The sequence below is a fragment of the Ipomoea triloba genome, chromosome 14 (genome assembly GCF_003576645.1).
Source record: "Ipomoea triloba cultivar NCNSP0323 chromosome 14, ASM357664v1".
Lineage (NCBI taxonomy): Eukaryota > Viridiplantae > Streptophyta > Magnoliopsida > Solanales > Convolvulaceae > Ipomoea > Ipomoea triloba.
In genome coordinates, this window is record NC_044929.1 from 11,147,159 (window position 1) to 11,164,244 (window position 17,086).

A 17,086-nucleotide genomic window follows, 5' to 3' on the forward strand; every position below is an offset into this window, starting at 1 on the left:
TAACCTCTTTACATTCAACACCATAATCCAGTAATTGTTGCTTCATCCATAAAATCTGAGCACAACAACTTCCAGCTGCTACATATTTTGCCTCAGCGGTACTTGTAGCTATCGAATGTTGTTTCTTGCTAAACCATGAGACAAGTCTTCCACCTAGAAACTGACATGTCCCAAATGTGCTCTTACGATCAATTTTACAACCGGCAAAGTCCGCATCTGAATATCCCATAAGTTCGAAAGATCCACCTCTCGAATACCAAAGTCCAACACTTTGCGTACCCTTGAGATATCTAAGAATCTTTTTAGATGCATTTAAGTGACTCTCCTTAGGACTTGCCTGAAATCTAGCACATACACCTACTGCAAATGATATATCTGGTCTACTAGCAGTTAAATAAAGAAGAGATCCGATGATACCTCGATACGTAGTTTGATCAACCTCTCGGCCTTCACTGTCAACATCGATGCGTAGAGAGGTTCCCATAGGTACTTTGACTGAAGATTTCCCTTCTATATTGTATTTTCTGAGCAGATCCTTGGTGTATTTCTCCTGGTTGATGAAGATACCTTCCTTAAGTTGTCTTACTTGTAGTCCGAGGAAGTAGTTGAGTTCTCCCATCATGCTCATCTCGAACTTCCCTTTCATCAAACTGGAGAACTTCTCGCACAAGTCTGGATTGGTGCTTCTAAAGATGATATCGTCCACATAGATTTGCACCAATAAGATATGATCTCCATCCTTAATTCTAAACAATGTTTTGTCCACTAGGCCTTTGGTGAACCCACACTGAAGTAGAAAACAGGATAAAGTGTCATACCAAGCTCTCGGAGCTTGTTTCAAGCCGTAAAGTGCCTTCTTCAACTTGTATACTTTGTCAGCTCCCACGTCCTTCAAGAAACCCGGAGGTTGTTCAACGTACACCTCTTCTTCAAGAAGTCCGTTCAGAAAAGCGCTCTTGACATCTATTTGATACACTTTGAAGTCTTTGAAGGCGGCATAAGCGAGAAAGATGCGAATGGCTTCGAGACGTGCTACCGGAGCGAAGGTTTCATCAAAATCTATTCCTTCCTCCTGGCAATATCCTTTAGCAACAAGTCTGGCCTTGTTCCTAACAATAACTCCATCCTCATTCATCTTGTTTCTGAAAACCCATTTTGTACCAATGACATTCTGATGATGAGGTCTCGAAATCAGTTCCCAAACGTCATTCCTCTCAAACTGATGAAGTTTCTCTTGCATGGCTTGTACCCAATCAGGATCACTTAGAGCCTCATCAATCACCTTAGGCTCTATTTGCGATAGAAAGCAAGCAAGCATGCTTTCTCTGTATGCTGATCTGGTTCGAACTTTGTCACGTATATCTCCAATCACTTGATCAGCGGGATGACTTCTCAGCCATCTTAGATCGGGTTGTGGCTCCTCAGTTGACTCCTCGAGTGTTGGTTGGGATGTGGGTTGATCATCCATGATCTGGATTGGATTAACTGAGTCAGGAGCATTTTTCTTTGTAGTCTCTTCATCGTCTGATTCTGACTGGAGTTCTGCTACGTCTCGAACTATCGGCTGTTTCCCATCGAGAGGTAAGTCTGATCTCTCGATCGTTTCCAGCTGAGCTTCCTCAGAACTTTCAGCTGCTTCTATTGACTTTGATGGTTGATTAGCTGATGCTTCGTCATCAAAAGAGACATGTATAGATTCCTCAACCACCAATCTCCGCTTGTTAAAGACTCTGAAGGCTTTACTTGTCGATGAGTATCCCAGAAATAGTCCATCGTCTGCCTTTTCGTCAAAGGCTCTTAACTGAGTCTTTCCATTGTTGTGGACATAGCATTTGCATCCAAATGTATGAAAGTAGCTTACATTAGGTTTCCTTCCATTCCACAACTCATATGGAGTCTTTCCGACTCCTTTCACGATCAAGGACCGATTTTGGGTATAGCACGCTGTGTTTACTGCTTCTGCCCAAAATCCTTGTGATATGTTGGCTTGTGAGAGCATGGTCCTTGCAGCTTCCTTGAGAGTTCTGTTCCTCTTTTCAGCAACGCCGTTCTGTTGAGGTGTTCGAGCAGCTGACAACTGATGATGAATCTCGTTCTCGCTGCAGTAGCTCTCGATCACTCGGTTAACGAACTCTCCACCTTGATCTAACCGAATCTTGAGTATCAAGACATCCTTCTCAACTTGAACTTGCTTCAAAAGATTTGATAGGGCAACTTTTGTCTCGCTTTTCTTGGTTAAGAATACGGTCCAGGTGAATCTTGTGTAGTCATCTACTACCACAAGAGTGTACTTCCTTCCTCTCATGCTGGGTGGATCCACCGGGCCAAATAAGTCCATATGAAGAAGACTTAGTGGTCTGGTAGACGATGTCTCGGCTTTGGTTTTGAAAGAGGATTTGATCTGTTTGCAACGTTGACATGCCTCACAAATCTTGTCCTTCCGAAACGTGACTTTGGGCAGTCCTTCCACAAGATTCCTCTTAGTAAGCTTGTTGATGGTTTTGAAGTTTAGGTGGCTAAGCTTACTGTGCCAATCCCAGCATAAGTCCTCTTTGCTCCTTGCTAGCATACATAGGGATGGTTTGGCAGATCTCCAATCCACTATGTACATGTTTCCTTTCCTTGCTGCTTCCAGGACGACTTCGAGAGATTCCTCTTGTATGATCTGGCACTTGCTTTTGGTGAAGATAACTTTATAGCCCTTGTCACAGAATTGGCTCGTGCTAAGGAGATTGAACTTGAGCCCTTCAACGTAGGATACTTCCTTGATCACCAAATCATTCTTATGAATCTCACCAACAGCCTTCGTGTGTCCTTTCTTCTCGTTGTCTCCAAATGTCACCAAGGGACCTTCGATAGGGTGGATGTTCTCTAGCAATGTTAGATTTCCCGTCATATGTCTCGAACATCCACTGTCAATGAACCATACGTCCCTGGTGTCCTGCATGCAAATCAAGCAGATTTAGGTACCCAAACTTTGGGTCCTGGTTGGTTAGTAAGTTTAGGCATCAATTTATACCTTGGGCCCATTACTCCAGGCCTAGGTGCAATGTAGCCGTTATACGATTGATAATCATAAGGAATGCTAGCAAAGACTCTGGGCCTCTTAGGTGCATAAATCAGCTTAGGTTGAGGCTTGACCTCGAACTTACGCACCATGCCCTTCATGGCCTGTTTGGTCACGTGGTACCGTTGAAACTGAGGTTTATTCCACGGTTCATATTCTTGTGACCAATCCTCATCAGATGGGTAGTGTCTGCTTTCCTCCATCCGTGAGTTCCTAACTCTATGGATCTCAGACCTTCCATATTTGCCTTGAGGCGCATTATATGGAATGTAGCTTCTTTTGTACTCGGAATGGCCTTGCGAGAGATAGCTAGGTCATCTTTCGATATTGTTAACCCGGCCATTTTTCGTAGCTTTCCTATACTTTCCATTGCTGGTGTATAGGGACGGTTTGTGAATAGCTACCCTGGTCTTTCCTGTTGGTCCTTTATGACCTTTATTCGGTTTGGATTGAGATCCTCCATTACTTGAAGTTCCCAAATCGTTGGTCTGCTTATCTCTCGAGAGACAGTTCTGACAGAACCCTAGTCCGGTTCTATCATTCGTAGGTTTATGATCATTTACTATTTTCTCCACTGCTTTGGAGGAATTAGTAAACGATGCAATAACCCCTCTAAGATTAAGCTCTCTAGCCTCTCGAGCTTTGCACTCTTCCTTAAGTTGGATTATTTCAGCTTCTAAATTGCTTACTTTGAGATTTAGCTCTGAATTCTCTTTCGAGACATTCTTAAGCATTTCTCTTTCAGCAATTAGTCTGCTGTTCTCCTCCAGAACTTTAGCATGAGTGCTATTAGCGATGTTGAGGTCCCTCCTGAGTAATTCCATGGTCTCGAAGGGATCCTCATCGCTTCTAAAAGAAGAACATTGGGAAGTAGAGATAGAGCAGCGAGATGTAGAAGTGGAGGTTACCTCATTGTTAATAGCCATTAAGCATTGATCCTCCTCTTCTGTAGTGTATAAATAGATGAGCCCCCTCTCATCCTCTGAGCTGCTGCTGCTCTCGCTGGAGCTTGATGTCTTGGACTCCTCGATTGCCTTCTCAAGTTCCTAAGCCACAAGCGCCTTCCTGCGCGAATGCGTCTTTGATGAACTTTTGAAGCCTCCTTGTGTTGGCTTCTCTCTGGATTCCTCTTTCCTCCTGGAATCCTTGCCTTCTTGGCCTTGATATTTGCTTACCGGTGGGTAAGGACATTCGGCCTTGAAATGCCCCGGTCTCCTGCAGTTATAGCATAGACCTTGGTTTTCTTCCTCCGTCCTTCTGGATGGATATCTTTCATTTTTCCTTCTTGAGGAAGAAGGTGAACTTATATTGGGATTAGGATCTGACCTTGAGGAGGTGGATGGTTGATCAGCAACCAGTGCCACATTCCGTCTGTCCACCACGTCCTCATCTTTCGGAAACATCTCAAATTCAAAGGCTTTGAGATCTCTAANGTTGATGGTTTTGAAGTTTAGGTGGCTAAGCTTACTGTGCCAATCCCAGCATAAGTCCTCTTTGCTCCTTGCTAGCATACATAGGGATGGTTTGGCAGATCTCCAATCCACTATGTACATGTTTCCTTTCCTTGCTGCTTCCAGGACGACTTCGAGAGATTCCTCTTGTATGATCTGGCACTTGCTTTTGGTGAAGATAACTTTATAGCCCTTGTCACAGAATTGGCTCGTGCTAAGGAGATTGAACTTGAGCCCTTCAACGTAGGATACTTCCTTGATCACCAAATCATTCTTATGAATCTCACCAACAGCCTTCGTGTGTCCTTTCTTCTCGTTGTCTCCAAATGTCACCAAGGGACCTTCGATAGGGTGGATGTTCTCTAGCAATGTTAGATTTCCCGTCATATGTCTCGAACATCCACTGTCAATGAACCATACGTCCCTGGTGTCCTGCATGCAAATCAAGCAGATTTAGGTACCCAAACTTTGGGTCCTGGTTGGTTAGTAAGTTTAGGCATCAATTTATACCTTGGGCCCATTACTCCAGGCCTAGGTGCAATGTAGCCGTTATACGATTGATAATCATAAGGAATGCTAGCAAAGACTCTGGGCCTCTTAGGTGCATAAATCAGCTTAGGTTGAGGCTTGACCTCGAACTTACGCACCATGCCCTTCATGGCCTGTTTGGTCACGTGGTACCGTTGAAACTGAGGTTTATTCCACGGTTCATATTCTTGTGACCAATCCTCATCAGATGGGTAGTGTCTGCTTTCCTCCATCCGTGAGTTCCTAACTCTATGGATCTCAGACCTTCCATATTTGCCTTGAGGCGCATTATATGGAATGTAGCTTCTTTTGTACTCGGAATGGCCTTGCGAGAGATAGCTAGGTCATCTTTCGATATTGTTAACCCGGCCATTTTTCGTAGCTTTCCTATACTTTCCATTGCTGGTGTATAGGGACGGTTTGTGAATAGCTACCCTGGTCTTTCCTGTTGGTCCTTTATGACCTTTATTCGGTTTGGATTGAGATCCTCCATTACTTGAAGTTCCCAAATCGTTGGTCTGCTTATCTCTCGAGAGACAGTTCTGACAGAACCCTAGTCCGGTTCTATCATTCGTAGGTTTATGATCATTTACTATTTTCTCCACTGCTTTGGAGGAATTAGTAAACGATGCAATAACCCCTCTAAGATTAAGCTCTCTAGCCTCTCGAGCTTTGCACTCTTCCTTAAGTTGGATTATTTCAGCTTCTAAATTGCTTACTTTGAGATTTAGCTCTGAATTCTCTTTCGAGACATTCTTAAGCATTTCTCTTTCAGCAATTAGTCTGCTGTTCTCCTCCAGAACTTTAGCATGAGTGCTATTAGCGATGTTGAGGTCCCTCCTGAGTAATTCCATGGTCTCGAAGGGATCCTCATCGCTTCTAAAAGAAGAACATTGGGAAGTAGAGATAGAGCAGCGAGATGTAGAAGTGGAGGTTACCTCATTGTTAATAGCCATTAAGCATTGATCCTCCTCTTCTGTAGTGTATAAATAGATGAGCCCCCTCTCATCCTCTGAGCTGCTGCTGCTCTCGCTGGAGCTTGATGTCTTGGACTCCTCGATTGCCTTCTCAAGTTCCTAAGCCACAAGCGCCTTCCTGCGCGAATGCGTCTTTGATGAACTTTTGAAGCCTCCTTGTGTTGGCTTCTCTCTGGATTCCTCTTTCCTCCTGGAATCCTTGCCTTCTTGGCCTTGATATTTGCTTACCGGTGGGTAAGGACATTCGGCCTTGAAATGCCCCGGTCTCCTGCAGTTATAGCATAGACCTTGGTTTTCTTCCTCCGTCCTTCTGGATGGATATCTTTCATTTTTCCTTCTTGAGGAAGAAGGTGAACTTATATTGCTCTCCGGTGTCTTCTTCATGAACTTCCTGAATTTTCTCATAAAAAGAGCAAATTGTTCGTCAGATAAGAGATTTGTGGGATTAGGATCTGACCTTGAGGAGGTGGATGGTTGATNGGTAAGGCCTCGTAAGACCTTCAGGTTTAGCTCCTTTTGTGGGATCTCCTTCTTGAGATCACTGATCTCGGTTGACAACTTCATGAACTGAGATTCCATGCTGTCGATGCTCTCTCCTGGCTTCATCTTGAAGTCCTCGAACTTCTTCATTACCACAGTGAGCTTGTTCTCCTTTTCATCCCATACCTCTTTTGCCGTGGTGCACTTTCTGACTCTTGGGAAGATGGTTTCGTCTATAGCTCTGAAGAGGATATCCTTGGCAATGTTGTCAAGGTTGTTTCTCTTCCTATCATCACTCGTTCATTCTTCCTTAGGTTTTGGTAAGTACTTTGGTGTGTCTTTGGTTTGCTCTGCAGAAGTGTTGACCATTAAGATCTTGACTGGTCCAGTTGATATAACCTCGGCCATCTCATCATGGAGGGCTGATAAGTACGCAAGCATGCGTGTCTTCCAGTCATCGAACCTGCTAAGATCAAAAAGGAGATGTCTCGACAACATGCTGTCCATATTGAAAATTATCTCGTGCTTTGAAAACTTTTTAAAAGATTTTTCAAAGAAGGATCTCTAGGCAATATAAACAAAGGTTTATATCGATTAGAGAGCTTGCTCTTATACCAATTGTTGGTCCCAAGGGGATGGGGTACAAGTCTAGAGGGGGGGGTGAATAGACTTGTATAAGATTTTTGCAAATCTTTTTCGACCTCTCGTGTGTATTGGACTTAGGATGTTTAGGTCCGATACCTCACAAGATGAAGACAAAGTTTTATGCGCAGCGGAAAAGTTTGAGTTAGTTCGAGAGGTGTGGTTATATGCAGTGTAGTTCGAGAGATAGTTAGCGAGAGGTAAAAACAGAAAGTAAATGCGAGAGAGATTTTTAAGTGGTTCGGCCAACCCGCCTACGTCCACTCTTCTTCTAGAAACTCTCTAGAAGGATTGCACTAAAACTTCCCTTTTTAGTACAATATCGAGCGCTTGAGCTTTGATCACGAAGCCCGCCTCAAGCCTCAGGTTTTTCGCCCCGCTTCTTGTTACACCACCTCTCGAGCACTTGAGCTTTGATCACCAAGCCCGCCTCAAGCCTCAAGATCTTCACAAGACAGCTCCAGGTTACTCCGCCTCTTCTTGCCTTCTCCAAAGCAAGGTTGTTCCGGTTGTCACAGGTTGAGTGTAACAATCTCCAATCTGACCAAAAGCTTTCGTTGGATAATCTTCCTTGTAGTGCAGCTTCGGTCACCTTCTAGATGTGTAATAGTTTAAGCTTTGTAACTCTCTCAAAACACTAAAATGTGTTTTCTCGCTGTTATGAATATCAAGTATGATATTCCAGATTAAGCACTTGCACTTTTGAACGTTTGAACTAGACACCTCTTATGATAGCTTGAATTTTTCAAACTTTTTTGAATTTGTGTCTTCACGTCCTTATATATGAGAGTTGAGGAATAATTCCGTTGGAGGGAAAATTATTCCGTTTGAAATCTGTCTCCCATGCCGATCATGGGACTTGCATATATTTAGCATGTTTCATGGAGTGGTGGTCTTGTAACTTGAACCTTTTGTCTTGTAGTGAATATCCCATATTCCACTATCTTGAGTCCATACTTCACTTACTTCTTTTGGTAAAAGTTACTCTTTTTTATATTCCCATTGATCCTCGTTTTAGGGAATAAGACCGACCTCTGATTGGTGCATCTTCTATCCGTTGGTTGTGGAGTTCTGACGTGGCATCCACTTCCGGCTGTTCTATTTTCCCATAATACTCTGTCAGCACCTCCTTAATATTTTATCTCCATGATATTCTTTTTCTCCAAACTTAGATTACTTTATCTATGCGTGTTAACTGCCGTTCAGTTCATTGGAGAAGTGCTAGTCTATCGAGACCAAAAATTGATGTCTCGACTACTTGATGTCTCGATCTCATGTCTCGATCTGGATTGATGTTTCGAGAGATTCCATCTCTCGAACTCTACTTATGTCTCGAGACTTAGTTGATGTCTCGCAGACCCTTATTCCTCCAGTGATGTCTCGTGCCTTCTTCTGATCTATCTATAAGCTTACAACACGAAACTTCTAAGATGTTCAAACAAGTTCACCTTAAGCTTAAATAATTTCCGAGTTGAGCTCAATTACCCGGTTGTATTTTCGCTCTTAGTTTACTTTTCGAACTTACATATATTTCCTATCTATCGAGACTTAGGGGATTGAACATTACATTTGGTATCATCAAAACCTATTACAGTATGTTCCTAACAACTCTAACATAAGATTTTAATATTATCATTTGTCAAGTGTTTTGGAGTTAATTAACATATGTTATATACAGAATATATTAGGTAGAAAATATTAAAGTGATAATATTATAATTGACTTTGATGTAAATTGATAAACAATCTACTTCAGGTATATGTTTCTTCATTTTGTACTATGTTTATAATACAACATTCATGCATAATAGAGCAACATGACACACATTGTGAGAGTGCATATTCTTTATTCTCGTGATCTTTTACTAGCTAGTTAGGGTTATAAGACGACGACCTTCACCCTAAACACATATTCAAGTAACAACGGCAAGCGATCGGTGCCACACCATGTACTTCAGGCAATCACCCGTGACGACTCATGGCCTTAGGACCAGAGAATTCCTTTTGTGAGTTTGTAAATCTATAACTTGTACGTTGATTTCATTTATTTTTTATATTTAGGTGAACCTAATTTTTCTTTAAAAAAACAAAAGGTGATCCTAGTTTTGTCTGACTAACTCTAGCCTACAAGACCCCGCTCCTAGAGCTACTGCATAGGTAAATATGTGATTTGCACAATTAGTTCACTCGTCAGATCTTATCTAGTCTTCATATACAAACGTACAAGAGATCCAATCCACACTCTTTGGGTTCGGCCGGGTTAACCGAGTTTAGCCCCACCTTGATTCAAGACATGGCGCTGTGGACTGTGGCTTATCATGGAGGAATGTGGTTAATTAAATGGGTAATGTTCACCACCAATTGGTTTGAAGTAAGATATGATAATCAGATAGTAGTTAAAGAACTCTGTAGTTAAGCGTGCATGACTTATCACAGTCACAACATGGATGACCCATTGGGAAGTAAGTATGACTTAGCGCCATCACATGACGTACACTTACAGAAATATAAAATCTTGGTGTTAGTTGTTATGAACCTCACAAACTAACAAGAATCTCGCTAGCTAGGATTTTGAGAAGAAGATTATTGATGATTATACATTAATAATGGTTAGGAATTTATTTTATTGTATGAAATTAATTAAAGGTTGAAGTTGGTTGCCCTCTGATCAATAATGGGACATGCCTGGTCTTCTTTCCAGCTTTAACATAGACATAGTAAGCACCACGTACATATAAATATGACAATGGCATAAAATGAGTACTGCAGCTAGCCTCGTGATAAACTGATCCAACGAAATTGACGTATGGAAATTTATGTAGTAATAGTAACATGCATTGTATAGCTAGTAATAGTAACATGCATTATATTGTATAGCTAAGCTAGTTGGATTCTTTTGCTTTCTCTTAGCTTAGCTTCCAACATAATGAAATTGGTTATATGTAGCTATCAAGTGGGCAGCTTGGAGAATAATGTGACACTATATATTTAAAAATTTAATTGTCAGGTATTATAAGATTAGTATACATTTATTATTTATACAATAATAATGGTTAGGAATTTGTTTTATCGTATAAAATTAATTAAAGCTAGGTTGATGTTAAGTTGGTTAGGCTGCCCTCTGATCAATAATAAAACATCTTCGATCTGTCTTGTCTTCTTTCCAGCTTTAACATAGACGCAGTCACACAGAGGTGTTTGGTAAATAGCTGTTAGCTGTTAGCTAATTGGTTTAATGGGTTTGATTAGTTGATTGTATAAAGATATTTGTCAAATTAACTGTTAGCTGATAATTGATTACAAACAAATGACTTTCTTAAAAATCTTATCGAAAAAGTTACTTTGAGCAGCTTTTTGAATTTAAGCATTTTGGAGCAATAAGCTATTACAAGAAACTAATTAATCAAACACTTATATTGAATGTTAATCAAATCAAACAGTTAATAGTGATCAAATAAATCAATATTAACTGATAAGCTAACTATGTTACTAAACAGGACCACGGTAACTACCACGTAAACATAAATATGGCAATGACATATATGCTGAATTCAAATTAAACTTTTAATTTAGTCATGATGCATGGATCATGGTTACGGTCTAGGGGTAGTTAACCAAGCAGTCAACCTGACAGTTAGTTATGGTAGTCAATTCGACATTCAAACTCTAACGTGACCGGTCAGCCGTTTAACAATAAACATGAGTCCAGGACCATCAACTCTATAATAGATTCATAATATTGGTCCATGTTACACCATGGGCATGAATGCATGATGGACATTTATCCATGATATAATTTGTAGTCTCATACACCTATTTATTTAGTTTGGAATAAATAATTATTCACACTAAACTTTTACAGCTTGATGAACTAAATTTGATTTAGAAATTTTTGAACTATAATTTGAAAAAAATAAAATTTTATAAAATAAAAGAAACTCTAGAGGAGCATTATATTTGTTAGGAATATATTATTTGAGTTTCAGTAGGACTCTAGTTAGGTGTTCTTTACTATGTGTCTTGTACTGTTTGTGTTGGTTAACGATCATAAGATAATCTAAATCCTCATCTGGTATCAATAGTCTCGAGGACTCTCTTTCCATGGCAGGTCAGGGAAACAGCGACGGTTCTGTTCAGGCTTCTTCTGAACGGAGTGTTTCTGACTTCGCCTCTTCCCCTGCGTTACCTAGCAACTCTCTATCCTCAGCCCACCACTTTGTATCGATTAAGTTAACGAACCACAATTATTTGTTTTGGAGAACCCAGTTGACGTTGTTTTTACGTGGTCAGGGTTTCCTTGGGTTTGTCGATGGGACGTACCCGTGCCCTACAGCGGCGACACCGGGTGCTACGGCGCCAACGACGACTTCGAAGGTGGATAGCAGCGTGGATCCGGTGGCGGTGGCTACTGCTCGTGATAGGTGGCTTCGTCAGGACCAGGCTATCCTCTCGCTTCTCATCTCTTCCCTGTCGGAGGAGACTCTTTCTCTCGCCATCGGACGTGCAACTTCCACGCAGCTATGGACGGCAATTGAGCAGACTCTAGGTTCGACAACTAGGACTCGTACCTTGCGTCTTCTCGGCCAGCTGCAATCTCTGTAGCAGGGGGGACTCGTCCGCCTAGGACTATCTTCGTCGGGCTCGCATTTTGGTGGAAGATTTGGCTCTCGTCGGTCACGTTGTCTCGCTCAACGACCAAAACCTGTACGTGTTTCGTGGATTGCGGCATGAGTACAGACCGCTGGTAGCGCCGCTGACGAGAGGGGCGCCGATCTCTTTGACGGAGCTTTCGGATTTTCTGACGTTGCAGGAGTTCATCTGCGCCGGTGATGGCGCTGACCAGGTGCCGGTGGCGATGGCTGCTCGTCGTGGTGGTCGCGGCGGAAATCAGCAAGAGTAGCAATAGTTTCGCGGCTATGGCGACTCCGGTGGTGGCCGCGGCCGCTGGACACTAGTACAAAAAAGCACATAAAACATTGACATTTAGCTACCGTTCTTGTAAGAACGGTAGTGTATTCTTAAAAAAAAATGTGTGGTGGCAATTTTGTAAATAATTGAACAGCAATCTGCTACCGTTGTTTTATGGAACATATGCGGTTAAAAAAAAAATGCGCCCTGATATTCCACTACCATTCTAAGATGAAACGGTAGCGAAAAAGATACTAATTTTTTTTTTTTAAAAAAAATAGATAAACATTTCGCTGTAGCTAAATATTAATTATTTAAAAAAAATCGAACAAAATAGACCCAGATTTGCGCTCTACTCACCATCGTACAAAAACACCGTTGTCGTCCTCACCATCAAACACCACTGTCGTCCTCACCACCGTCCACCCCAACCACACCACCGCGCAGCCCGCAGCCTCCACCGCCACGCCCTCCGCCGTCGCAGCCACTACCCCCGTCGCAAATCTGAGTAGACTCGTGACTCAACCACCGCCGTCGAAAATCTGAGCAGACTCGCGACGCAACCACTGCCTCCACCACCACAGCCACCGACTCTCACTCTCACTCTCTCAGATCTATCTCCTCCGACAGCCGTCGACGCTCCCGCCACACTCCACCGCCACCGGCTACACAACGCCTACCTTAGCCACCGCCGACGATGAGATAGCAGCGCCGATGAGATAATTCAGCGGCTACACGACCATTTGTGAAGCGAGAGCAGCGACGATGAGATTCAGCTTAGGCTTCGACAACTGCGGCGAGGACTTCGACAGCAGGTTTGTTTTTTTTCGTTCATACTAGGGTTTTGTTTTTGGGATTTTTTCCTAGATTTGAACATACTTGAATTGTTTGTTTCAATTACTGAGTTTATTCTTTGTTTTCCTGTTTTTAAAATCCTCGGTACAAGACAGAGCTAAATCTTTAAGTTCATGGAAGCCAAGCCAATGCGGTCTTAGCTCTTGTTGCTGCCAACGACTCCGATGCCGTTGAATCCGTTGGAGGAGCCTTCTGCACTTGACGAACCCTTTCCCCCTTTCGAAAGATAAAGTACAAGGAAGGACGCACAGTCTATTACGCCAAAGGCTTTCAGTGAACTATTGAAGCTATCGAGAGAGTACCAAATGCTGACGGTGACGAAGGTTACCGACTTTCGGTGATAAAGATCTCCGGGGAAACCGCTAAAAAAAGATTGAACATGTGAGAGGATCCGAACGAATTATACTTTAAATTTTATCAACAGCAAACGTTGTGACAATTAATCTGCTCAGATTTTCACTTGGATTTGCAATATGCTCATAAATACTTACTCTTATGAATAGAGATGAGTAAGGTCATACCCACAAAGATTGGTTAGACATATTTTTAGTAATAGATTTAATAAATAATGAGATGGGAATTGAAACTTAAATAGTAACAATAAAATGGAAAATAATATCAAATATCAAATATCAAATAAATGTCAATAACAACTAGTATCTAACTTAAGGCATAATATCAATTTAATTCTAACAAAGACAGATTATTAATTTGCAAGCCAAACTAACTTAACTATTTACTAGATTGGTTATGGTTATTAACAAGCTCTAGCAACCTGTCTTTCCTTACTTTGTCGATAATCAAAACAAGCTCTTTAATTACTTCCCTATCTAATAAACAATCCTAAACAAGCTCTTAGAATTTAATTTACTAGCAACATTAAAAGAATTAGAAAGACTACCAATCCTAGCCAACTAAACAAGCCACTACAAGAAAAATCGTGAATCGCGACAGAACGACGGAAACAATTCCGTCGCGATATAACGACGGAATAACTTCCGTTGCTAATTCACGACGGAATTAGCGACGGAAATTAATTCCATCGCAAATTTTGGCACAAGTAGAAAATAAAACCCGCGAAATTTTCGCGGTAAAAAACTAGCGACCGAATTCGCGACGGGTTTTAGTTCCGTTGCGAAATGGCGACGGAAATGGCGATAGATTTAATTTCCATCGCGAAATTGCGACGGAAATGGCGACGGAATTTATTCCGTTGCTAAAGAAATCAATTTATTTGGAAATGAAATAAATATTGCGACAGAATGGATGACGGAATTTATTCCGTCGCAATTATGTTTCTTTTTTGACATTGAAACGGGTCGTTTTGTTTTGTTTTTTTTTTTTTTGGATTTTTTTTAATCAAAAGCATGTTAATTTCCATCGCCCTTAGCCCTAATTATAGTTTTAGCTTCAATCGTCGCCCACACCATCTCCAATCACATTCGTCGCCCACACCATCGCCGAGTTCGGCCAGCCGCGCCGTCGCCCAGTTTGGCCACCGCCTTCGCCCACCTTCTCCTCCTTCGCCGTCGACCAGTTCACCGTTTCACCCACCTCCGTCGGCCACCGTCTCGTCCTTCGACGCCGTTTCACCCACCGCCGTTGCCGGTGTGCCCAGTTGCCCACTGCCGTCAACCAGTTCGCCACAGCCGGTAAGTACTTGGTTTGGGATCGGATTAGGCTTATTTGAATTGAATATCTTTCTCAGTCTTTCATTTGGGAGGAGGGGGCCAGATGCATCTAAGCCCTTGATTGATTTTATTTTTCTAGGTAGTCAGGCTCAAGCTTCGTCCAGTTATTGGTAATGCTATTTTTTCTAGTATAGTTCTGGTAATTTTTATTGTAATGCAGTTTTATTCTAATGCTATTGCTAGGTAATTTTTATAAATTGTAATGCTATTTGTTCTAGTATAGGTAATTTTTACTTCATAATCTGCTAGTATAGGTAATTTTTATAAATTGTAATGCTATTTTTTTAATCATTATTACTCCGTATTATTTAAGCTGCAAATTATGGCTCACTGAGGTAAACTTTCTAGGCCAACTTAGATTTCCTAATCTCGTCAAGCTGATTGGATATTGCTGCAAGGATGATCACCGATTACTTGTTTATGAGTTCATGTTCAGAGGAAGCCTTGGTTAGTGTTGTTCCTTTTCCCTAAAAAGTAATGCCCTGTAATTTTATATATTGATATGCATTTCCCGTGTTAGGCTATAATTCTATACTCATGGAGCCTGTGGTTATGGGTGTTGCGGTATCATTCTAGCCATTGGGTCTTGCTTATTAAATGGAACCATAGATGAATTATATACTCTTTAGCATCTCAGATTTGTAGAAATTTCTAACAGGCTTCTTTCTTAATTAGAAGTAATCATAATTAGCTTCCCTTGTGCTTTATTAGTTTGATTAAAGTGCATGCATCTCTTGTTTAGAAGATGTGTTGAGTCCATTGCACACATTCTTGCACTCATGTAGTAGCATAGCACATGTTTGGGGGGAAGTTGCTTTGCATTTGATTCTGTTTAACATTGTGAATGAAATCCTTAAGCTTAATGAGGGAACATGCAGAGCTTCTTAGTTCTGTAAGAGATGATATTAGTGAGTACAAGGTGAGTAAGCTCAAGTTTTAAGTTATCTAAGCGATGCAAGTGTAAATTAAACAAAGTCGCGCTGGTTCCTCCACAGGGACGAAATAGATTTGTTATAATATATTAAGAATAGATTTGTTATACTACGTAATATATTAAGAATATTTGGATCGATATATAATTATATAAATTATAACATCAAATATTATATAGTACAATTGAAGATATGTTTTGGATCGATTATGTTTTCTGATGTTATCTTTGTTTGAAGTCCAGCAAATAATTGCTTAATTAATAGCTAATGTGTAGATGTACGCATGCGGTGCTGGAATTTTAGAGATTTTATATATCATTGTTTAGAATTTTTATAAATTGGGCAAATATGCTCGTTCTATAGTAACTCAGTTATATGAATCAATTGTTATTCTAACTCATATGTATGGAAGATATATTTTTGTGTAGATATATGTACAATTGACCGTGATTAAAAATTATTTTTTCAGCAATAACTCAACATGAGTTAGTATTCGGCCCTGGCTTTTGTTGATAGTCATGACATATGCAAGCATCAATAGGAATTATTTATGCTTGAACTTGAAGGGCAATCTCGTATCAGAAAGAGTGAGAGACATTCGAGTAATAGGAACTTTGGTTCTTTCATCTGTCCCATTAACTATTCTTGCCTCAACATTGTGATCTGTCAATCTTGTGATGATGAGCCGCTTATCGGTATAAAGACCAAGAGAATGGTCTATCTTCCGCAATAACATAACAGGCGCACCGACCTTTAATTAATGTCAATGAATGATTAAGAAAATCATACAATCTCAAACTATTTAAGAATTTAGGAGTGTGTACTTCTAATAGATTTTCACCGTCTGGTTCTGCCTTACGCATAGAGTTACAACTTAAATATGTTCATCCTTTTGCAATATTCATGTCACACATGTACTAATTAATTTGATCAACGACATCTAACTAGGGGTAATAAGATAATCAGTTGAGTGATTGTTGGTTGACCGTAGAACGTTAATATTCTTTGGACAAATAATTATTGAAAAAAATGGCATAAATAGGCATTTTAGTGGCTATATTGTGGTACAAATATATGTGTGGTCCACTTTCGATTTGGGTCGAGTCAAAGTGGATTCGGGTTTTTCGTAGTTAGACGAAAAGATTGATATACTGTACGCTAAAAAAATGATAATGGGTGAATGAGAAATTGGTTCTCAAAGTTGACTCATTTGAGTTACAAAAATGGAGAGAAAAAGCTTTCAAGTAGTTTTGGTCCCACATTAGTTTGGGAAATGTGTTTCCACAACTACTTATACAAGAGTATTTTTAAGGCTCATTGAATTGTATAGCATAGATGCTCTCTCTCGCGCGTAAAAGGAGCAAATCAAATCCCGAAATAAATTTGAAAAGGCTTGATTCGTGTGCGCTGACACCTGTAGGCACGAATGTCCGTTCAGAAAATTGGCTAGCCTTGCGAGCTTACGGAATTGTATTGCCATATTTAATAATATTACGCAAACCTTAAGAGTTTTTAGGCGGGAAGTTAAAGTTGAGGATATTATTTTTATTAATAGT

The 17,086-nt window shown here is 40.7% G+C and overlaps 1 protein-coding gene across 1 annotated transcript; it reads left to right on the forward strand.

The window, feature by feature from the left end:
* The first annotated feature begins 14,274 nt into the window (after nucleotides 1–14,274).
* LOC116003934 (formin-like protein 8) lies at nucleotides 14,275–15,685 on the forward strand. Its single transcript, XM_031243872.1, has 4 exons — nucleotides 14,275–14,559; nucleotides 14,678–14,708; nucleotides 14,947–15,045; nucleotides 15,119–15,685. Exons 1-4 carry the CDS (start codon nucleotides 14,275–14,277, stop codon nucleotides 15,172–15,174), a joined length of 471 nt encoding a protein of 156 aa, XP_031099732.1. The 3' UTR covers nucleotides 15,175–15,685.
* Nucleotides 15,686–17,086: the final 1,401 nt, after the last annotated feature.